General features: G+C 38.6%; 1 protein-coding gene across 11 annotated transcripts in view; it reads right to left on the reverse strand.

The window, feature by feature from the left end:
• Positions 1 to 25,108, reverse strand: part of INPP4B (inositol polyphosphate-4-phosphatase type II B) — a 336,841-nt gene that overhangs the window by 143,704 nt on the left and 168,029 nt on the right. For all 11 annotated transcript variants that reach the window (XM_084755321.1, XM_084755319.1, XM_084755320.1 and 8 more), the window contains 2 exons: positions 11,501 to 11,631; positions 11,073 to 11,177 (listed from right to left, as the gene is read on the reverse strand). In XM_084755321.1, coding sequence (XP_084611447.1) covers positions 11,073 to 11,177; positions 11,501 to 11,631 — 236 coding nt within the window. The remainder of the gene's footprint in view (positions 1 to 11,072; positions 11,178 to 11,500; positions 11,632 to 25,108) is intronic.

Raw genomic sequence — 25,108 nt, forward strand, 5'->3', positions numbered from 1 at the left:
GGGTAACTATGAACTTTCATCTCAAGAGGGCAAGAAGAACTAACCAATCTTTCTGAAAGCCACCTGTGTACCTCAAAAGTTTAATATTTCCAAGATTTATGGCTGCATCTTAATTATATGCTACAGCACAGAACAGCATGTTCTTCTTTCCTCTATATACTTACTGAGATAACATGTTAATTGGTCTTTTGTGTGTTATACTTTATTGAGTTTTGCATCATTTAATTTGCAATCATACTGAAATTCAACAATAATGAACAATTTCTCAACCAAAGCTTATAGAGAGAAGAACCAAAAATATTAATTTATTTTTGCTCAAGGGCAGAAGAGTACTTAGCACATTAAAAACAAAACCTATGCAGTCATTTCCTGCTTATCTATTCTAAAATGTACACAATTTTAAATTACATACATTTGTAACTTCTTACAAAACATAGAATGCAAAACATCTCAATTTGTGTCTTCAGGTAGATATTTTGCTTTTTATAACAAAAATCCATACATTTCGATTGAAATTCAATCTTTTGATCTTAAACTTTATAGCTTCAAAACAGGACATAATTTTTATATTCAAATGGAAGATATTTACATGAGGAAGGCAGGGTGACTGTTCTCTGGTTAAACTACATTTTTTGTTGAGAAATCTAATTTCATAGAAGATCTTTCTCAAATTGATTTTGATAGTGATATATTGCTTGTTTCCAAGATATGGCTTACTGAGAAAACATAAATTGTTTTATTAGCCTCAGGTAAACATCATAGCTTCTTCAAAATTACTCAGTCTAGAAGACCCATCTGAATTATCATTGCTTTAAATTAGAACATCTCCACTCTGAAAATACAAGGTCCGAAGAAATACAATCCAAGTTTCAATGTGACCCAGCCAATCAATACCACATGGGTTTAACAATCTATTAATAACAATTACAATGTGTTAATAATTTCTAAACTTTTAAAGTCACCGATAAACTGAATTTTAGCATTTTTAAGACTGAGTAATATTTTATAAGAAATTTAATTATTTCCTACCACAGAGAGTTTAGCTTCTATCTTAGAAAAGGATCTCATCCACAGGATCAGCTTTCATAGTACCAGAAGTTGCCATGGAGAAAAGCAACCAAAGGTCCAGCTATGAGGCACAGTGAACACCATGGCAAGGATGGAACAGTAATAGCAATTGTATCTGGGCTATAACCAACAGCTGTCTAACTGGACTTTAGGCCTGCATAACATAGGGAGCTCATGCCTAGCACTGGAAACCTAGATGGTGACTTTTAGTAGTATGGTGCACAGAGGAGAACCGGCTACTGCCATTTTCCCTAACCAGTGTAATCACTAATTACATTTTTAATATATATCGTTATGTCTACAGAGAAGGGCAGCTCTCACCTCTCTCTCTATCTCTTCATTAGATGGAGACCATTATAGAAGGCCTCAACTGGCTAAAATTCAAAGAACTGTTGTCTTCTGATTAGAAAGTAAAACTTAGGAACAAGCTCTGAGAATTAGGCATGCTCTATTCTATTGTAACATGATATTTCGTCATCCTTGTCAGTGGATAGAATTTGGAAACATGTGTCCACTTATTAACAACTGCCCACCAACATCTGTTTTATTGATTCATCTGTTTATACTAGACTAACAGTGACAATGAAAATTTGATTCATACTGATATCTTTGACTTCAACCCAGAACCATAAAACTAATCCTGCGGTTTTTTCCCTATATATTAAAATTTTTATTTGTAGGCTCTTTCCCCGACATTAAGAAACTTGACTTGAATAATCAACATATCTATCGAATTAACAGCATATCAACAGATGACCACATATGTGGTCAATCCTCCTATACAAATGAATTAGCTTTGTTGATTACCTTCATCTTTGTAAGAAAGAGGCTTATCCAAAAAGTTGCAGTGTTTGCATTACATAGTCTCTCTCAATGTTTTTAAAGCTCTTTTTGTCCCATTAACTTAATGAAATTATCAGCCTGAGGATTTTATGTATCATTTATTATCACCTTTAAAAGGAAGTAAAAATAAATTAAAAATAAATGATGGTGAGGTGTATGTAATTCTAGGGGAGAGTTACACATTGATAAAAAGCAAGATACATTTGGTCCTCAGAGTAAAATATCAGGAACCAGAAAAGCAAAAGAAAAGAACACACCAATTGGTTACCCAATGCCAAATGTTTACCCTGAAAACATACAAGTAACATTGCATGGACTAAGCAAGCTGTATGTGTATATTTAGGAAGAATACACATTTATATGTAACAACAGCTAAAAAGAGGCCACGTACTTGAATGAGAGAGCAAAAGGTAGTACAGTAGTGGGGCTGGAGGTAGAAGGATGAGCAGGGGAGAAATGATGTAAAGATGATTCTCAACTTCATATAGAAAACAAACAAACAAACAAAAGCTAAGATAGCTAACCGACCCTGAACAACAAAACAACTACTGGAGGAATCACCATCTTTGATTTCAAGTTGTACTACAGAATTACAATTTTTTAAAATATTCATGGTGTTGGCATAGAAGTAGACACATTGATCAATGTAATCAAATTGAACACTCAGGCACAAATTCACATATCTATAAACATCTGATTTTGATAAAGAAGCCATGCTGGGCATGGTGGTGCACGCCTTTAATCCCAGCACTCGGGAGGCAGAGGCAGGTGGATCTCTGTGAGTTCGAGGCCAGCCTGGTCTACAAAGCAAGTCCAGGGCAGCCAAGGCAAACACAGAGAGACCTTGTCTCAAAAAAAGCCAAAAAAAAAAAAAAAAAAAGCCAGAAATACACACTGAAAGAAAAAAAACGCCTTTTCTAAATTGTGCTGGTCAAACTGGATGTCTGCATGTAGAATAATGCAAATAGATCCACATCGATCAACGTGCACAAAACGAAAGCCCAAGTGGATCAAAGACTTCAACATAAAACCAGACACACTGAACCTAATAGAAGAGAAAGTTGGGAATAACCTTGAACTCATTGCCAGAGGTGATGGCTCTCTAACCAGAACAGTGATAGTACAAGCACTAAGATCAAAAAATTGTGGGGCCCTCATGAATTTGAAAAGCTTCTGTAAGGCAAAGGACATCATCAATAAGACAAAATGGCAGACTACAGAATGAGAAAAGGTTTTCACTAACTCAACAACCAGTAGATGTCTAGTATCCAAAACATATAAGGAACTCAAGAAACAAATTAATCCAAATAAAATATGGGGTACATATTTAAACAGACAATTCTCAATAGATGAATATTAACTGTCTGAGAAACTCTTAGAGAAATGTACAACATCCCTAGCCATCAGATAAATGCAAATCAAAATGACTTTGAGATGCCATCTCACACCTTTCAGAATGGCTAAGAGTGATAACACAAATGACAGCTCATACTAGTAAGAATGTGGAACAAGGGGAACACTCCTTCATTGCTGGTGGGAGTGAAAACTTGTACAGCCACTAAAGAAATCAATATGGTGGTTCTTTGGAAAATTGGCAATTAATCTACCTCAAAACCTAACTATGCAACTTTTGGACATAAACCCAAAGGATTCTCTATCCTACCATGAGGGAATTTGTTCAACTACGTTCATTGCATGTTTATTCATAATAAGTAGACATTAGAAACAACTTGAACATCCACCGACTGAAGAATGGGTAAAGAAGTTGTGGTACATTTATATAATGCAGTATTACTCATCTGTTTAAAAGATGGCATCATGGAATTTGCAAGCAAATAGATGGAACTAGAAAAAAAATCATCCTGAGTGAGGTTACCAAGACACACAAAGACAAATATGGTATGCATTCCGTTATATCCTGTTAAGTAAATAACAATTGAGCTATAATATACAGACTCAAAGAGGTTAAGTATGAGGGCTTTAGGTAGGGACACATGGAATTGCATGGAAAGGGGAAATAAAGCAGTTTTTAGGGTGGACTCTGTGTAGATGGGGTGGGATTGGGAGGGATCAGGTGTTGGGGGGAGGAATGGAATGAGAGTGTGTGGAGGGAGAGACAGCTAGAATTAGGGGGCACTTGGGGGTAGTGTGGCAACCATATTTAGAAAAATTAAATCAAAAAGAAAATCATTAAAAAGGTAGAAAGAGAAAAAAGAAATCCAGTGTCCACTTCTGACTTTCACATGCTCAGACAGTGTACACATCAATGAAAATTAATGCTCAAATTAAATGTGGCATCAATAATGATTAATCAAAAAGGAAACAAAATTCAGAACTAAGCTTTAAAATTTGTTTTTTGAATTGAAATATCAAAGCATAGCCAATGTAAATAATACACTGTAAATAATCATTAGATATGTTTTAAAAAGAGAAGATCACTAAGCATCACTCACAATGACCTTCATAGAGAAATTTGAACTCATCCAGCTGCATAAACAGAATACTTCTTCTAAATTCTAAATCAGCATCTTCTTTATTTTCCCACTTCTCTACCCCCCGTGATTTTCCATTAATACAACGAACCCTCTTGTAAGGGATATCTAAAGAGTGTGTCATGGTATTGAAAAAGCTTGCAGGGTCTCCCTCTGGCAGGGCTTTCCTGTGTATGTAGGCCTATTGGTTCTGCCTCTTAGCCAGACTCAACCCTCAGAAAGCATGCATCTATTCTACGTTCATGAGTTTTGATGGTAAAGCCTTTTCAATTTCACACTTTAAATAGGTTTACTTGAAGTTTTAAATTTTATCATTGAAACCCAAAGAGTAACTCTGAAGGAACCAACTGGAAAATACGTATTGACTCTTCTTCCCCTGATGAACATGGGGTTCAGTCCTTGAAAACAGCTTGGTAGAACAGTTACAGATACGGCTATGTAACGTTGTCTCATGGTCAGAAATAACAGTGCAATGTACGCAGTGTGTAATCTTTAAGCTAAATTCAGAGAGTCTGTCCCATTCAAAGTAGAACACTTAGTTTTATCTATGGAATATATATATATAATCTAGAAGAGGCTTAGTACTTTTTTGAGATTTTATTTATTTATTTATTTATTTATTTTAAAAAATTTTTTAATTAATTTATTCTTGTTACATCTCAATGGTTATCCCATCCCTTGTATCCTCCCATTCTTCTTTCCCTCCCATTTTCCCCTTATTCCCCTCCCCTATGAATGTTCCTTAGGGGGATTACCTCCCCCTGTATAGGGGCTGGAGAGATGGCTCAGAGGTTAAGAGCACTGACAGCTCTTCCAAAGGTCATGAGTTCAATTCCCAGCACCCACATGTTGGCTCACAACCATCTATAACGAGATTTGTATACATAATAAGTAAATAAATCTTAAAAAAAAAAACCACCAGCCAAGGACAATACAGGGGGTAAACTTTAAACCCCTACCCAGATCTAGCCAATGGTCAGAACAGTCTCCACACTTGAGTGGAGAGTGGGATATGACTTTCTCATGTACTCTGGTGCCTCATATTTGATCATGTCCCCTGGAGGGGGAGATCTGGTGGAACTCAGAGGAAGGACAGCAGGTTACCAAGAAGAGACTTGATACCCTATGAGGCTTAGTACTTTTTAATACTAAAAAATTTGGGAACAGCCAAACAGGTTCTAATAGCCACTTGAGAACAGCCAATTACTGATAAGTGTTCGAGCAACTAGCTTTCTCTCTTTGGGTCGCAGAGCCTTGAATTTCACTTGCAATTACTACAAAATAGTAGATTGATTTATGTAGGTAGTTAATTTCCTGGTCTCTAAATAATGAAGAAAGATGTCCAACTAAAGAACCACACTTATTCTTAGCCATACTCCTCAAAATTAGAATTAACTAGGATTGATTGTTTTCCTGAAGGCAGGAGCAGATGAAATATTGAGAATAGAATCACTAATATAACAAAATTCAAACTGAAAGGGAACAATTTAATAACTAGAAACCTTATTATTATTTTAATTTTGTTTCATATTTTATCCCACTTTTTGAGTATCTTCATAATTTTAACAGTTTTTAGACATGTCTAACAAAACTCTTAAGACTTTGGTGTCAACAAAGAAATCATTATAGACGGGGTAGAATGTGGAAGAGGAGGAGTTGTAGGTGTCAAAGTGTTTGAGGCCCCCAGGTGAACACAGCCTACAGAATCAGCTAAGCAGGCCTTGAGGGGCTCACACAGACTGAAGCAGCAATCAGGGAGCCTGCAGGGGTCTGTTCCAGGTTCCATACATGTATGTTATAGTTATGTAGATTGCTGTTTTTGTGGGGCTCCTAACAGTGGGAGTGGGGGTGACTCTGACTCTTTTGCCTGATCTTGTTACCCTTGTCTTCTTACTGGGTTGCCTTGCCCAGCCCTGAGATAAGGGTTTGTTGTAGTCTCAGAGTATCCTGTTATGGCCATGTTTGGTTGACATCCCATGCAGGCCTGCTCCTTTCTGAAGGGAAACAGAGGAGGAACAGATGGGAAGTGAGAGGAGGTGGGGGGAGGGTGACTTGAAATAATGGAGGGAGGGAAAGTGGGGGCAGTATGTACTGTATGAAAAAGGAATAAAAAAAAACAAAATAAGATAAAACAATAAAAAGGGCACTTAAAGGTCCCCTCCCTTTCTCTTTCTTTAAAAACATGCCTTACTTCATTGACGTTATATAGTATCGCAAAAATACCTATGGTTTGTGAAAACAACATGTCCCATGTCATAGAGAAGGAAGCTCTAAGTAAGTCCATGTCATTTAGCTACAGAGCCCAGATTTATCTGAGAATTCAAAATAGAGTTTTCTTGTAGCCTCTTAAATGGCATTTAATAATAGAAACGAGATAGCTCTATTTTGACAGGAGATCTTGTTAAAATCCCTTCAACTATAAAAAAAAAATGTGTAAGTAGAAAAATCTACTCATGATGATCTCATATCAAGGAACAATTTAAATATAATCCCTGAACTCAAAATGGCACTCATAATCCATTTGACAGGAACCATCAGGCATTAGTGAGGTTGAGTTCCTAGATATCTCGGGCTATTTAGACTGTGGTTATCACTGAACTAGTCTTAGAAAAAAATTATCCTTACTGTGGAAATGATGCACCCAAGTCATGAGAATCAGAGTTGGGGGGACTCTAACAGCTCCCCTTGTTTGTTCCTTCCCTCACGTAGCTAACACTCGCAGTCACACTGCAAAGTCTAATTGGTGTTGAGCCTGACTCTAGCATCACTCTGGTGATGTTAATATTTCTGTTCAAGTACATCTTTAGATAGATGTTATTTAAGGTACTTTCAATAGCAACCGTGTAAAATAACTAACCAGGGAAAAACAATGGGTGAGCTTGTGCACACAACACACAGTGTGCTTGGAAATTGTGCTTCATTTTGTGTAAAGCCGGACCTGGTCCATCCTCAGATGATGCTCAGCGAGCAACTTGAAAGCTGTGAGACACTCCCATTTTCTGACTGTCTTCAGTGCTATATCTCTGATTGCCCTTTCCATGCTCTGAGTTTAAATGATAATGTCTGGCATATATTGGAATGTTTGGTTATAAGTTGGTGGAATGTTTTGGAAGGGTTAGGGAGTACCGTCTTGTTGGAGCTGTGTGACTGGGGGTGGCCTGTAAGGTTCAAAAGTCTACATCAGGACCAGTCTTGCTTGCTCCCTCTGTTTCCATCTTGCAGGTAGAATATAGGCTCCTAGCTACTGCCGGCCTCCATGCTCCCCACCGCAATCATGACATAACTCCCCCAAACTAAGCAAGCCCTCCAATGAAGTGCTTCCTTCTGTAAATTGCCTGTTTCTTCACAGCAATAAAATACTGACCAAGACACATGGAAAAGATAAAAATGATTGGTCCCCTAGACTAGAGTTAAGATTAAACTCATGGACTAGGTTGCTTCATAAAACTCAAATTGAAACTCATGACAAACTTCATTGACTCAGGTTGGGTCAGGTGTTGATTTTAACGTTTCATTGTCTGTCTCTCTCTCCTTCCTTCTGTTAGCACACTGTCCCCAGTTTGCCTAGCAATCTATGATGTCATTACCTGCCTGCCACTAGGCATGCCCCTGCCCAGTATACAAAAGGACAAACCCACCTCCTCTCTCACTCTCTCTCCTCTCTCTGTCTCTGTCTTTCTCTCTCTGTGTCACTCTGCTCTGCTCTGCTCTATCTGTCTGTCTGTCTGTCTGTCTGCCTGCCTGCCTGCCTGTCTTTCTGTCTGTCTGTCTGTCTGTCTGTCTGTCTGTCTGTCTCTCCCTCTTACACACACACACACACACACACACACACACACACACACACACACATACACACCTCTTTTCTTCCTGTCTCTTTCTTTCTCTCTGTCTCTTTCTCCTCGCATGGGGTATCCTGCCCTCTTTCCAGCTCTCCCACACTTCTACCAATAAACTTCTCCATATTATATCTGTTGTGTGGCTTATATTTCAAATTTAAAACTGCCCCTCCCTATTCTGTAAGACATAGTGTGGCATCATAGCCCTTTAACAAGTTCTACCTAAGGGACTAGAGTAAAACTGTACAAATCTTGTCATATATCTAAGATTTACAGAGCACTGATATTCAAAACTAGTAATGCATGAATAATGCAGTTTCATAAAAGAATTCAATTATATACATTGCAAATAGACCTGCTGAATTGTTGCTGCTCAATTACAGTATTAAATGCCTTGAACTAACACTGAAGTATTACTTCTTTAAAGAAAAAAATTAAATTAATTTGAATTCATTATATAATGCTTCATTATTATATCTAACATATAAAAGAATTACAACAGATTATTATAATATTATAAGACTCTGCATCTTATAATGTTTGTAACTGATGGGCTATAAGAATAAAATGCACGTGAGTATTCTGGAGAATGCACTTAAAAAGTTTCATTCTGTAGCTGTTGTTTCTGTCACCGTTGTCACTTCATCAGTGTCTAGCCGCTCTATTGCTGCAGATAGATGGTACGCTTTAAGTCATTAATAAGGATGAAAAATTAATAGTCTGAGGGCACCTGATGTTAACTGCAGGTTACATCATTTGTCAGTAGGACACATAAAAGCATGGGTCCTGCTTGGTCACTTGTTTCAAGAGCTAGCCATTGGCCTTGCATTTGAAGAATCTGTCTACTATCAGCGCAGCTTTTAAAAATAGTCTTTGCAAATAAAGCTGCAGGATTAGCAAGGCGTGTATTCACGTAAAAACAGCAACACAAAAAAGAGTCAAGAAAGTCAGGAACATGTGGTAGTGAAGGGAGGGTTTCCCTCAGGCTCAGGAGATGTGCGGCCTGACTGACACTTTGGTTTCTGGGTGTCTAAACAACCTTGTCTGTGGTATTTCATTATGGAAGTCATTGAAGGTTGTTACTCATGCCAAACCAGATGAACTGGGCAAGTTTTTGTTTGATTTTCTAAGTTCCTGCCTTTTCGTCCCCAATTACTTTCTTTACAGTTCAGAGACTCATTTGCTAAAAATGATGAGCATCATAACATGCTGCACTCTGTCTTTCTGATGATGTTTTAGAACATGCTATTGTATACACATTTTTCATGAGCGATGTGGAGGGGGAAACACTGTTGATATTACAGTCTGTTTAACAAAATTACATATATAACCATTACTAAATATGATGTTGCTCAACCTCATGGGAATCTGTGTTCCTGTGGCTCCAAATGGCATGTGCTGGTGAAAACACTGCCATTTGTCAGTAGCTTGATTTAGCATTGTTCTCTCCTTCCGTGTTTATTGTGTCTGTTATTACATGATGTGTGTGTAAACAGGTCATTCTCTCGCTCACCCCTTCAAGTCTTATTTTTCTCTACTTTCAACCATTTTGATGGCGCCCATGGATACATTTTGGCCTCAAGATATCAAAGGACAAAGATATAATTAACTGCTGTTCCTGGTACTACTCCAGATGTGTTACATATCCCATCTCACTTAACCATCAACAGTAGCCGGAGCAATAATGCCTTAAGGGATCAAATGAAAGAACTTGGCCTTACGTACAATTCAGTGTAGCTCTAATCCACATTCAAATCTGCGGCTGCAAGACATAGGTGCTTTATCACCCTGAAAGCAACTTTTCTCATTAGCTATTAGGAAAACTACATTGGTGATAGTTCTTAAATACACTGCCTCACACTTCAGTTTTTGGTGGCTTTAAAATCATTTCATATCATTAATGTTCAAGTTACTGACAGAAAGCAATCAAGGAAGAGTTCTTAAATGCCTTCGTCCTTTTACCATATCCCCAGCACATGATAAAATCAAGTGTGTGGGCACATAGCTAGCATCCCAGAGTTAGGAGCCTCATCCACATAGTAAATCTGAGGCTAGCCACGACTACATGTGAATGTTTTCAAAGAAAATAATAAAAACAAAATGAAGAATAAGATAAAACCAATAGATAAATAAGATAAAAGGGGACTTAGAATACTTAAAATATTTTGTTCTGCTACTAATGTACTAATGTACACACACACACACACACACACACACATACACACTCACCACATAAATGTAAGAGAAGAAGCAGTAAGGATTTTGTAGAACAGTAATAATAAATGATTGCATTAGTCTCGTGAGATCCAGCTCGGCTGTGCTCTGAGAATCCACACATTTTTTCTGGACAAGAGGTCAAATGAAATACCCTACCCCTTTGCACTGACTAAACTTTGCCAGCTCCCTTGCTCCCTCCCACAAGAAAGAGAGCTGCTGCTGTGAACAGTCACCAATGCACATAGCCAGCCAAGGGCTTCATACTGGAGCTTAGGCCTCTACCAAAGACAACAACACAAAGTTGGTTTTCTCTGCTTTCTTTTCCCAAGTAGAGAAGTAACAGAATTAGTATCTCTCAGTCATTATGGGTGCTTTTTAGGGAGCTTAGACTCTGGTTTTCGTCTCTAACCCAGGGCAGGTGTCACATTTATAAGCGATTTCATGAAAAGGAGCAATGGCGCTGTTTTCTTCCACCACTAGGGGCCAACGTCAGCTTTGCTTGCTTTCTCCTCTTGCTCATCTAACTCTTAAATATTGGACTCTGCACATTCTTGAGCTTTTCAAACAAGCACATACACACGGACACAGCGTGGCACTCCTGGAGCGATCTCAATACCTTTCAGGTCAGGGCTGTGCACTTGCATCCTTTGCAAGTGTAGGTTGATTGGAACAAATTCTAATGTCTTCTCTCCTTTGCTGCTGCTGGATTTGAAAGAGGACCCTAGAAGGACCAAATTCAGACGTGATTAATAAATGATTGAGAAAACACATGAACAAAGAGGTAAGATGTGTGTTCAATGATATATTCAGCAAAAATAAGAGACATTACAAAAACTTTAGAAAAACATTAATTCCTTCACATTCTTCACATATATTATTTTAAAACTTTCTTTCAGTTATTATTATATTCCTGTAATAATACCATAAAGAGAGTGCCGTAGTTTATTCCTCCTTGTTCATGTCCACAGCCACCATTCTGCTCGCTGTTCCAACATGACATTCGTTCACGTCACTCAGCCTGGATGGTAAGTTGTTGCTTCATACCTGTTTCCTTGTTGAGTTCTGTCAGGATGTCTTGATACATCGTCACCATCTGATCACAGTGGGTAAGGACATTTTTCCGTAGGTTGTCCCAGTGTGGGGAAAGGTCACCAAGTTCTTTTAGCTCCTGGTTTCTGTTAAGACACAAAATGATAGAGCATGTTTATTTTTGTCTCTAATCTGTACAGTGAGAACTGCGACGATCAAGTGAATAACAACTTGTTTCAGTGTCCTTCTGAGGAGATGCTGAGTCTATCAGCTTGAGATAAAATAAAAGTACAGGAAGTTTAGACTATACAAATATCAAAAAAAGCTGACTTTTTGATGAAATCTCACAGATAGTCGAGTCAGGCACAATTTTCTTGGCACTCATCTCTCTCAAGGTCAGTTTCAATGCTCTGAATGCATGCACGTTATCTCAGCTTTATCCAAAGGAATACCCAATCCTTTGGATACTTATTAACTTTTTATCCAAATTCTAGCCTTTAGCCAAGTTAATTTAAATAATCAGATTGCCTTTTAAAATTGATAATGATGAATGGTGGGATATGCCGCTTACTTGGCTCTTTTCCTCATTTCTGTGACCTTTCGCTGGTCAAATTTTCATGATGCTAATTCAACCTGCAATAATGAACTGCCTTTGCTATTTTGCCCATGAAACATGCTAAATAACAAGCTAATAAACCCAGAAGATGTAGAATCTTCAGCATGCGGGAATGTGAAGTGCTCAAATATTTGATGGTGTGCACAAATGTGACTCATCTGCTGGTGTTTGCTGTTGTTTGTGCTTTGCTCCAATGGGACTGTGGTGATGACCATCCATCTTTCTTCTGAGGCGCTACAATCTTTGCCAACATTAAGCTCTTTCTCAGCTTTCCCAAAGATTAGCTTTTGAAATAAAACATTCATTGGCAAAACAATGACTCAGTAGAAAATGAGAGTAAAAAGCTTCTGATAAAAAAGGGGGAGGCAGAGAGAAGATTATAAAGAGATGGTTTAAAATGGAGATGCCATGTTCTCTGACCTCAAATTGTAGGATATTCAAATTGAGTACAAAAGAATGATCAAATAAGCAAGCAGTGTCAGAAAGCTCCAGAAATCCACGCTCATGAGAATCAAGGCAAGTAGGTTGGATCTGAGATAGTTGCATGGTACATTATCCTAAAAATGCAGTTCTCCGTGAATATTAGCACTTAGAATTTCTATGTAATATTAATAGATGAATGTTTGTAACTTATTATGCCTGTAAGTCCTCCACAGAAATATGAATTAAAGGTTTGGATTATAAAGGAAAGGAAGAAAGATGACAGGGTAGTTTACTTTCATGTGGGTTGAGCCCCAGTGGCTAGATACACATGCTAACTACTAAAAGATGTTTTCTTTAACTATCCTACCTTATTTTTCTATAGAATCAAATCTATCTTCTGCACCTAAGATGTATGTTCTTGTGATAAAAGTAGACTAGTAATTGATAGGACTATGATTTGATCAACTAACAATTAATTTGTATAACTTATTTATCCTAAACAGCCTGCAATAGCACTTTCAAAATATTAGAAATATATGTAATGTGTGTGACAAATAATCTTACATTTGAATTCTATACCACTGTATCTAAAATTAAACTTCTTTTGTATCTATATACAAAATTCTATGCCAGTGAATTAAAAATAACCTTGTGAGTGACAATTGAGGCATTAAGTTGAAGAGTAGATTCACTATTTTTCATTCTATCTTTCCAATATTTCTATATTCCCTCTTCTTTCTTTTCAACCCCTATCTGTAAGCCTAAAAATGTAAGATAATGGAAAATAGAGACATTGCTGAATCTAACCTTCTTTTCTCTCTAAATAAGACCTATAATAAATTGTAACCAACTCCCATTAATAATAACCCTCTATAGGCCAACAAAACAATAAAACTCAGGGACATGCAGAATATGGCATTTAAAATGTTTTCATTATTTTAAAGATTAAAAAAAAAAAGATTCACTGACAATGAGACAAGTCAGCTCCTAGCAACACTCAGCCTACCTCAAAGAGGATGATGAGCATCAAAGGACCTTATGGAGATAGCTTCAAATGTGGCAAACAAGCCACTGGGAAAAATGTCCTCATTTCTACCACAGACAGAATTCTGCCTAAAAAAGGACAAGTTTGGATGCAGGCAGAGTCAACGGCCAGATTCTGCCAAGACAGGATAAGCAAGTCTTCAATAGTTCCTGCCTTGCAAATATGCCTGTTAGATATACTGGGCCAGAAGGCTGAAGGAGTGCTCCAACACAATAGAGAGTTTTGGGTGACTATTCAGGTAGCAAACTGTCTCTATCATCGTTTCATTTGGAAAGCTACTAACCTGCACTCCCGGCATACTCAGGTAATAAAGTTTATTCCTTCTCACGTCTCTGATTTAGTTGAAGACCAGTTAGCTTAGCTTTACAATACACCTTAGTTGTTTAGGGGTTAAGATGTTTTTAGGTCTAGATAGGTGTTTTTAAGTTGATAATGTGACTTACATTCAGAATTTTAGACATACAAAGATAGGAAAGACGTTTTCTTCAAGCCTGTCAAATACAAATAGCCAAAAAAATAAGAATGTAACATTTATATAATCTATTATTGGGTCATAATTCTTCTTCCTTTATGTAATTTATTGTATGCATGTGTAATAATATAAATGTATATGTAAAAAATAAAAATGTTTAATTAATAAAAAAACAAAACAAAACAAAATAGACATTTTCTCAAACATGTGAGATGTCATTTGGAGCATGCTGAATCCTGACCTTCCTCACAAGGAGGGCTGAAATAGCTAGTGATATGGAAAGATAAGGTGACAATTTTGACAGTATTTGGGCTCACTATTGTACAAGAGGCCAACGCTAAACAGAAATATGTGTTTGAACTCAATGAATACAGAAAAGCAAATAAACTGCACTCAGGACTAGCAACAAATGGCAGACACACACACACACACACACACACACACACACACACACACACACACCCCACATTCATAGATGCTATTAGCATCTAAAATAAATCTTTCCTATATTCTAAGAAGTTCAAAACATTTGTTCACCGAGGAAGAGGACATTTCAATGGAAGAAGTGCCTTGATCAGATTGTTACATCGCCATGTCTATGAAAGATATTGACACGGGAGAGCCCAGCCCACAGTGAATGTCACTATCTCTAAGCAAGTGGGCCCGGGCTGTATAAGAAAGCAAGGTGGGTGTGATGCAGGGAGTGACCCACTAAGCAGCATTCCTCCATGGTTTCTGCTGCACTTTGTGGCTCAGCTCCTGCCCTGACTCCCCTCAATGCTCAACTGTGCACTGGAAGTGCTGGAACCCAAATAAAACATTTACTGCCCAAACTGAATTTGATGAGAGTGTTTTTTTTTTAATCACAGCAACAGACAGAAAACTAGACCATAGTCTATTGCAAGCTTTTGTGATATATAAAGAAGATGACGCCTTAATGATCTGTATATCATAAAGATAGCTCAAAGCACAGTTATTCATACATATGGGTAAAGACAGTATGTCTTGATTTCGCATGCATCCGTGTAATACTGCAATATCCCCTGCTATGTGTGTGACAACAATGCGATGTCCATAGAGCTGGGGCAACCACCCATGCTGGCTAATGCTTGCCTCTCCCCTATGGTAGTAGAGCAGCTATCGTTGTTGAAACATCATAGAAGACTATTCAAGTTATATATTACCAGAATAAATCTATTTTATCACCAGAGAAAACAAACTTTTAGCACACATAATGTCACAGCAGGAAGAAAGCTCAGAAAGTAATCTAAAATCTTGCTTGACCAGTGGACAGGCTTAAGCAAAAGTGATGGGTCATCTGTGGCATTAAAGGGTCCATAAAGCTATTGACTACAGCAACCCCATATCCATACTTGCCTTAAAGCATATATTTATCAGCTGTGTAAAGGAACACAAGCAGTAAAGTAAACAATAAATGTCCAGAAAATAAACTATACTAAGTGAACAAATATGGAACAGGTGGGATTTATAACCTGGGTTTTCCACCTCCAACACTGCATTTGTGAGTGTGCATATACTAGAAAGAGCATGGAAATGCCAAATAGAACAGAGCAAAGCCTGTGAGGCCTTGATGCTATACAAGGGGCCATGGGCAACTTAGGAAAGCTGGGATGGAAGAGGTAGCCCTCCCAAGGACAAGCACAGCAATTGGTTGTCCAGTGCCAAATGTCTAATCCTAACCCTAACCCTAACCCTAACCCTAACCCTAACCCTAACCCTAACCCTAACCCTAACCCTAACCCTGAACAAGTTACACTTAGGAGTATGTATATGTATATACATATACATCTATGCATATAGTAGCAATTAATGAGCACAAAGGGGAGTTGGGAGGAGTGTACGGGAGGGATTAGAGGGAGGAAAAGCAAGAGAGAAATGTTTTAATTAAAGCATAATCTCCACAAAGTCTAAAAAAGAATAAACATGAACATGGAATAACTTACACCCTAGGGAATTTTTTTCTTCTAATATTTTAGCAGTGCAAAGTGAATAAAATTATGTAAAATGTAATCAAAGAAATAACAGTATCCAGGACTGGGGGACTCTGTGTCCTCAACTCTCTAAGCCACTTCATGGATATAATAACCACCTGATGTTACTGCGGTCATTAAGTAATGACATATTTTTACTAAGTCTTTGAGGAAAATGACAAGGGGAATGAATTGTGCGAATCTATTCTTAATTCACAGAAATAAAATTTAAATAACCCTTTCCCATCTATACACACGTATACCACTCATAGTATTAAGGTTTCTATTTTCAAAAGCTCTGTCTCCTACAGGTATTCCAAGTTAAACATACACTCTAAAGGTTTCAGCTTAGGATTTCTATCACAGCTGAGGGGCCAGAAAGACCATGAAGATGCAGGATCCTGGAAGATTGCTGTGACATAGCATCTTGTGAAGATGTGGGGGTCCTGGAAGACTGTTGTGACATAGCATCTCTGCATATGATGCACCTGTGCACTCGTGAGCTTATAGCACCTGTGGGTGCCTGCACCAGACCTGCTGCCAATAAGGAGCCAATCAATGGTTCAGTAGAGATGGGGAGCAGCTCCTGAGCTCCACACACTCACTGAGAAGCTGTTGACAACTGTTTGTTCCTCTAAGGGGCTGGCCCATTTAGAGTGCCTATGCTCCAGTATATGGACCTGTGAGCATAACGGCAGTATTAGTTGGAAATGGCAGATTATACAATTTAGAAGAGATAATAAATAAAACGTAGAAGACATGACATTAAAAGGAGTTTGGAGGGTCCAAGAGGAGTTGGAGGTGGGTATGCTAGATTAGATCAAAATATATTGTATTCATGTATAAAATTACCAAAAGATTTAATAAAATAAAACATGAAAAAAATGCATCTTTCAGTCATGACTATGAATCCCCAACATTACAATAGCTCTTTCCAGGGAACCCACTACCCTGCCAGGCACAGGCTCACGGCCCCACAGCATTTCTCTTGCTCGCATTCTACATCTTACAGAATCTTGTAGCCTGCCCCCGACTCTTCTTGGTCCCCCAGCAAGCAAAAAGTAAACAGAGGAAGCTGAGAAGAATAGACTGAATGTTAAATTATTAACACGCACAGTTCCCTCACACAGTGAGCAGTTTTTATCGCTCACTGCCATCTGTCCCATTTCTCCTTCCTACCAGCAAACCTAAAGAAAATAATACAGCATAAGTCTGCAAAAGAGACAGGTGATCGCACAGGCTTGCTGCACAGATAGCCCAGGCTCTCTATCTGTGGGCATCCCATGTGGAAACAGTGACATTCTTTATACTTGATGAATTATTAAACAGATCCTCTGCAATGACCCCGTGAAGTATCCACTCACCTACTATCTGTGGGCCCGGTTTTGTCTTGCCTTATCTAAATATTTCAAAACCACATGAGCTCCCTGTCGGTAGCAGTGTGGATTCCTTGAAGTCGTTATGGTCCTCCCTGAACCTTCTGTAACATGGAATAAATTTATCGTCCCTACCCCATGGGCAAAGTACAAACCACTGAATAACATGAAAAGAAAGGAGATTTAAAAAGCAAATAAGACTGTGAAGAATGTAGGTAAATAGTTGAACATGGAATGAGCTCACTGAATCTACACGAAAACCAACCAAACCTGATTTCTATGTTTTACCCACAATGCACAAAACTTGTGTGAGTGTTCGATTGGTAAATGGTGCTAAAACCATGCCCTTTATGCCTTGGGGCCATTGTCAATAAAGGGACGGGGACGGATACTATGCCAAGACAGCAAGCATGTGGGCAGACACCAGCCCTTCCCCTTCCCCTACCCACCTGCTCCCATGGAGCTGTTTCATTTCTACTTGATTTCAGCGTATAATTATGTTCCAGGAGGCAGAATGTGTCTCTGCTGCAGCAATAAATGGAACAAGATTTAAAGACAACTAAATGAAAATTTTAAGACTGGTGGGAGGGACTAGCCTGTAGCAGAGGGAGATTTCAGAATGGCTCACCTGTACCATGATCCTGAGGGATAGCAGTGTAAGACTTGTCGGTTACCATAATACTGTAAGTCAGTTCTTTGTAGCAAATCAGAAATATGCACATATATGGATATATATATATATATATATTGACATGTGTATGAATAAAATGAGAAAGTGTATGTATGTCTATATGCATGCATATAGACTATCATGAGAGTCTATATATGAATACATCATATATTTTTTCTCTGAGGAAACCTGGTACATAAGCATGAATCCCATCCCGTGTACCACATTACTATCTGCATGATACATATGAGGCCAATGGTGAGAGGAGCAGATTAGTGATGGAAATGGGGGGATCAAGAGAGAACCATCTAGAACATACGTAGTTCAGTCCCTTCCATGGTCTTTGATCCTTCAGTACCATTTTCACAAGTCATCTCTTGAATCCTCCAAGTAAAAATGGCTATAGAGATGTCCAATTTTATATATTTATGGGAAATTTCTTTAATTCTCAAGCCTAGGTACCATATGTGAACACATCCACGATGATAAATTTTAAATGGGTTTATAAATTTTAAAAATCCCTGAAATTATGGAAAGTAATCATTGCAATAAGTACCAAGACTAACAGTTAATTCAGTTACGAGAAAGACCAAATTTATACACCAAAGACGATGACTGAGTAATGGAGACATTAAAACAGCATTTGAAATTGCGACTATTGAAATAAATAGAAATATTTTCCCACAATGAGCTCTATAAAACTATTTTGTGGAATGAAAATAGCTACACGGTTTAAATGGAGCACTCTGGTAGTTAGGGTATCATAAAATCACATGTGGGTGTGCATGGGTGGAAAGTTTAACAGCCAAGCTGCTTTCATTCATTAAGCAAAATTAGGCCATAAATCAAACCCAAAAGAAGACACAAAAAATTATCCATGAGGGAGAAAATTAAATACTAGATGGCCAGTGAGGAGGAGAACGCATGCCTGCTTGGTGGTGACCTGTGAGGAGGAGAGCGCATGCCCGCTTGGTGGTGGCTTCAATTTCATAAGGTGTTTGGTTGGGTGACAGCGTAAAGCCACACAAAGTTTAACTAGCTGTCAGACTTCACGGTGCGCTCAGCCCACAACTGAAAGTGTATTTTAACTGATAGGGGCTAACACTTGCATCCATAAATTGCAGTTTTCTTTTCTTTTCTTTTTTTTTAACAGTCATTTTATAAATGGCTGTGCGGTTAGTGATGTAACGGACGAGCCATTATTTCACAGTAAATGATGGAATCTGCTGAGTGGTCATTCACATTGAGTTTCACGCGGCCTTAAAATAAGTGGTTTCTCTACACATAACAAGGTTTCAATTTATATGCAAAGGCTGGGAGCTAGAACACAGTTATTTCAGGATTTAGTTGTAATCGCAGAATCTGTTTGTACGTGATAAACAGTGGGATTCTATAATTCAATTTTAGGTAACTGCATTAGAAAAGAAAAAAACAAAACAAAACAAACAAGACACAATCAACCTGCCCTGTTCCAAGCTGAGAGTCTATTTGTTTCTCTTGATAAAAGTGAGTTGGTGTTTGCATCTTAGCAATGTCTTGCTCATGTTACTGTTGGAAGTCACGAAAGACGGAACAGCAATTACTTCTTAATATCTTAAGCTCCGTGCTGCAGTTCTGCAAGAGTGGTGGGACATCGCATTATGGGATGGTGTTCCTCGGCCCCTCTGTCCCCTGCCAGCTTGTTCGCAGGAGTCATGAAAGCACAAACGGAACACAGAGACCGATAAAGCGTGTGTGTGTGTGTGTGTGTGTGTGTGTGTGTGTGTGTGTGTGTGTGTGTGTGTGTGTCAGGACTTTGCTCCCCTTCTCACCTTTCCTCTCCTGGCCTTCCGAAAGCACAAGCATTTCTGGGTGCGGTCTATTCAAATTCTATGGCTGCGCCTGACTGAGGGTCTTACCCAGAAGTTTGGAAGGTCTGTGCAATCCAGGAGCCCTTAACAGATTGCTACACTGTATTTTGCTAGCTGGACAGAGCCTTGAGACCTCCCTGTTAGTCTTTCCTTGCTGCTCTGTTTGGTATTCAGAGTTAACCTGGTGTAAAATATATCTAATCATTTGACGCTTACCACAAGACCCAGATTGCAATACTCTGTGGTTGTACTAAACAAACTTGAGGATTTAGCGGCACCACACACATTTTAATGCTCCATAGCCACACAGCCAACATACTATAGAACATATAAGCAGTATAGAACATTTTCTATTCTTGAAAGGTCCCTTGAGTGATAGTGCTCTAGACAAGGGAGAACACCACAGGGAGGTGGTGATGTGACATCCTCAGTGTCCCACTGAGGCTAAAGGCAGATCTGGAAAGTAAACATGGAGCTCAGGGGTGTAAATTCTATTCAGTTTCTCTTAACTCCTAGCGAGAACTAATTTTTTTTCTAAGAAAGTGTGTTCTAGTATGGAAGGAAAAGATTAAAATCTACTATGTGTGGGCACTCATTGGAATACTGTGGAGCTCCAGGAGAAGCTGTTTCAAATATTCTCCTAGGCTGAGTGATGGTGGTGCATGTCTTTAACCCCAGCACTTGGGAGGCAGAGGCAGGTGGATTGCTGTGAGTTCTAAGCCAGCCTGGTCTACAAAAGTGAGTCTAGGACAGTCAAGGTTACACAGAGAAACCCTGTCTTGAAGAAAAAAAAAAAGAAAAAAAGAAAAGAAAAGAAAAAAAATCAAATATTCTTCTGAGCACATCTGATATGTAGTGTTGTCTGTATTAATTGCTAGAAAGTCAAAGAATATGGCAAAAGAGGTCTGTGCTATGGATTTAACAAAGCTTTATCCTTTGTGTGGGGCATCTTCTCTGCCTGCTACTACTGCTCTGAGCAGCTGAGGCATCCTGTCTGTCCTTGCCTGTGACCTTTGATAAAGGAACCATTATTATCTCCTTCCTTGTCCTTTTCCAAAGGAGAAAACTGAGACCCAGAGAAGTCAAGCAACTCATCCATGGTACCCGCCGGTGAGAGGCTGAGCTGGCATTGCTCCCAGACAGTGTGGCTTCGGAGGCAATAATTGCTAGCGAGAGCTGTGTAGTAAAATATCATACTCTGCATGGCGTAGCAATGGGGATGTGGTTGTAGTGACTTCCGAAGGCTGCAAATTCAAGATCAAGGTATTTGGGTTCCCTGTTGCCTGTGCCTGTGCCTTATGGAAAATTAGACCTGTTGTACCATATAATTACTTTTACTCTGTGTATATATCCTTGCTCTCTCTTTTCTTATGTGCACATTTCTCCTGTTTACACGAACATTGGTGATCACCGTCTGTTTCTGTCTTTCCTTTCCTGCCTCCGGTTTTCCTTCCCTCCCTCCTTCTTCTACCTGTCCCTCCCTCCCTCCCTCCATTTGTCTCTCATCTTGAGTCTACCAATGTAGGCAAAACATAAGTGGAGTAGCACAAGAATAAAAAGTATGATGTCGGCCTCCATCCCAATGGGTAGAAGAAAAAGAAAAAAAACAAAACAAAAACAAGAGTGCTATGTTATTTCTCTGTCTTATTTTCAAAGGGCAGCACACATCAGTTGCTTTTTCAATAACAAATTGCCAGCCCTGAGAGCATGCATACAAGTCCCATTATACGGACAGAGAAGATTATGTTTAGGATTAGATCTGTATATGCCTATACATATGCACATGCAACAATACCTAATAAAAGAAAAGGCCATGAATTTAATATAAGGCAGAGATGGGTAGCTGGGAAGATTTTGAAGAAAAAAGGGAAGAAGAGTAATGCTGTAGTTATAACTTCAAAAATAAAAATAGTTACAGGCTCAACTGCTAAATACCTTGGATCGGTCCTTTCAAATACAACTCTGTAGTACCTGCTCTATCTGCCTGCTACTAGCCTCAAGTAGATATGGGAACTGAAGTAGAACCCAGGTTGTTAACGTGAAATTTAAATGTGTTTAATTGTAGCAACTTAAGCAAGGTGAAATAGCCACAAGTTGCAAGTATTAGCTAGTACAGCTTTAGTGCTGGAGTAGGTAAACAGTCGGGGACAGAGTAGAGAAGGCAGATGCTATGCTCAGAGATCTTAAGACAGTCAGATGCATTTCAGCACGCACCCTTAAGCAGTGTGTTACTGTGTACCTACAGAGGAATCAGATCAGAAGACAGCTTGTGTCTGTCCTACTGAGCTCTACAAACAGCGTTGATTTTTCTCAGGGAAAAATATAACATTATTAACTAACTTGATATATACTAGAGGTAGCACTAAAGTCTAGAAGTAGCAACAGAAAACCTGAAGTGATTTCCTTTTATGTTGTGTAATACCAAGACCTTAGTGAGTCTGAAGTCTGATTGCTCAAGTGGGCTTAGTCCACTTCTTAATCACTGGGAGTTTATGTCTCAGTATATTTATGCTGCCAATGATGTGTTCTTTGGTATTTACCCTAAATGGACACATACATACACACACACACACACACACACACACACACACACACACACACTTTTTGTGCCTCAAAACTACCAACTTTCCACTGTAATAAAAAAAGAATAGTGACATTGATATATCCATCATATGCCTGCTGTGTCCATTATTTGTTGTGTCAAGGCAAAGAAGAATCTCAGTAGACTAAGGACATATGTGTCTATGTGTCGCCTATATCTCATTTGTTAATCATTTCGCATATGTATATGTGTTACATAGTTTCTTTTTTGCACTTGGAAGCAATTGAAAATTCAGCAGTGCCATGTCCCACAGCTATTCACCATCACCCTGCAAATGTGGAAGTCAGCAAACAACTGGCAGGAGTCACATCTTTCCTTCTACCTGGGAGACCCAGAGGTCAAGCTCAGGTCATCGAATACAGCAGCAAGCGCCTTTATCTGATGAGCCATCTTGCCAGATGAAGACATACAACTTTATAGTCAAAACAGACGCTTTCATACTCAACAACTTTAAATGAAGAATCTTCGCATGACCGGGCTGTAGCTGTAGCTCAGTGGTGGTGAGCTTGCCTAACATAGGGAAGCTCTCAGTTTGAGCCACAGTACCTCAAAACCACAAGCAAAACAGAACGAGACATAGAACAAGCACAGCAGGACAGAATCCTGACAAAACAGAGCGAAGGATTCTTCTAGGTGAATTTCACTCCGCTCTTTCCTACGAGGACATTTTAATATCCAAAAGAGTAAAACAAAAAGCCGTATTTCATTACCAGCTTGATGACATAAAGTACTCCACAGGACCTCTCATTAAAGGATTCCAGGAATTTACAGCGACGAGCTTAATGGCACATAGCATCTGCCCTCTGTGCCAGGAGTTGGGGCACTCATGTGATGAATAGCACACCAAACAACTGTACATCAAACTTACAGAAAGGAGAGTGAGCAGAAGAAGTGACATTTATCAGGACTTGAGCTCACCACAGAATCAGGGCGTTAATGCATTCTTCTGAATCATTAGGGTTTGGGCACTCTCACAGAGCGCAAGTGAGGGAGCAAAGATAAATACATAAAGGGAGGTGCTTGGGGGCTATACATCACCTATGAAACTCATCAGTTTGGGGATGGTTTGATAAATATGTTATCTATGAAGAGATGCTCACTCCTGTTTGCTTTTTCCTTTCAGCCCTGTTTCTTTAAAGTTAGAAAGGATTTTCTTTCTTTCTCCTTCCTTCCTTCCCTCCTTTCTTTCTTTCTCCTTTTCTTTTCCTAACTGCATAAAGACAGAGGAGTATGCTTCAGCTATGTGAAAGAAAGCAAGACATATAACAAGCATGGGAAACAAGGTAGATATAAGAACATGCTTGTATTTACAATGTTCATGCTTATGTCACTGCACACTCTGTGGGGAAAACCGTGTGAGCTCATCCATCTTAAAAACTCAGAATTATTAGATAAGCAAAGACATTTTGTCTTTCTATTTGTCAGTGAGGCTATTTTTGCAATGAGATTTACCTGAATCAATCTGGCTTTCATTTAAGATTTTTAATAGGCTGTTTTGTTTTAAAAAGATATCTATAGTGTGTCATTGAGAAATAAATATTTTAAATAATAAATTGTAAAATGACAAATTGGTTTAAATTAAGGGGAAAGGTAAAAAGATTATCTACTCTCAGAACAGATTTACTGCTTAGAATCAGGACAAATATTTGAAAAATTTAGGTGAATATGTAGACCATGCACTTCTAATATATTTCTTTGCAGCAACCATTATTTAAAAGCTTGAATTCTATATGTATTTATAAATGATCTTTTTCACATGCAATAATACATTATATTTAATAAGCAGATTTGTAGATGCATTCATCATAATTTTTAATATAACTTGAAAATATAAAAACTTGAGTTTTGGGTCAGTGGGCTCCATAGTCCCTTCAAATATTATATGGTATTGTCAATACTCTTAATTACCCTCTAGAATTTAATATTAAGATCATATTTCTGAAGACCCCATATGCTTGAATCATGGAAAAATCAAGTTGGCACCAACCTGGAAGCTTCATCTGCACTTTGATAGTTTTGGTAGTAATAGAGAGTTTTCTACAGCTATTGGGGGATTTTGAAAAGTCATCAGCAATCTTACTGTCATCCCTGTGAGTAACAATAAAAACTGGCCAGCAAGATAAGACCGCTGGTGCAACAGTGACATAAATGTGACAGGAGTAACCAATCACTGCCTTGCTGCCTTTGAGTTCTGCTCTGAAAGACAGAATTTATGGCGGTGTGTTAACTGGGCCAAAGTGCATTGCTGTTTAGATCCCAAGCCATAGGAGAGTGCCTAGGTCTATTATTCTGCTAAACGGGCATAGCATAAACCAGGCCTTGCTAAGTCTTTTTTTTTTCTCATTATTCACCTAGATTAGTACATCTCTGAATAGTCATCAAAAAGATTTCTGTTTGCAGTAGATGGCAACTAATAGGGAGGCCTACAGCCATGTTAACCTACAGAGAGTAAGAGTGCACAAGGGTCAGCTCTTAATGTAATATGCATATATTATATTCATATGTAATATATTATATATGACTCACAATGACTGTGGCTACATACACAAGATCTGAACCAAATCCCCAGATCTGGGAC

Source organism: Acomys minous, assembly GCF_964271855.1.
Source record: "Acomys minous genome assembly, chromosome: 14".
NCBI lineage: Eukaryota > Metazoa > Chordata > Mammalia > Rodentia > Muridae > Acomys > Acomys minous.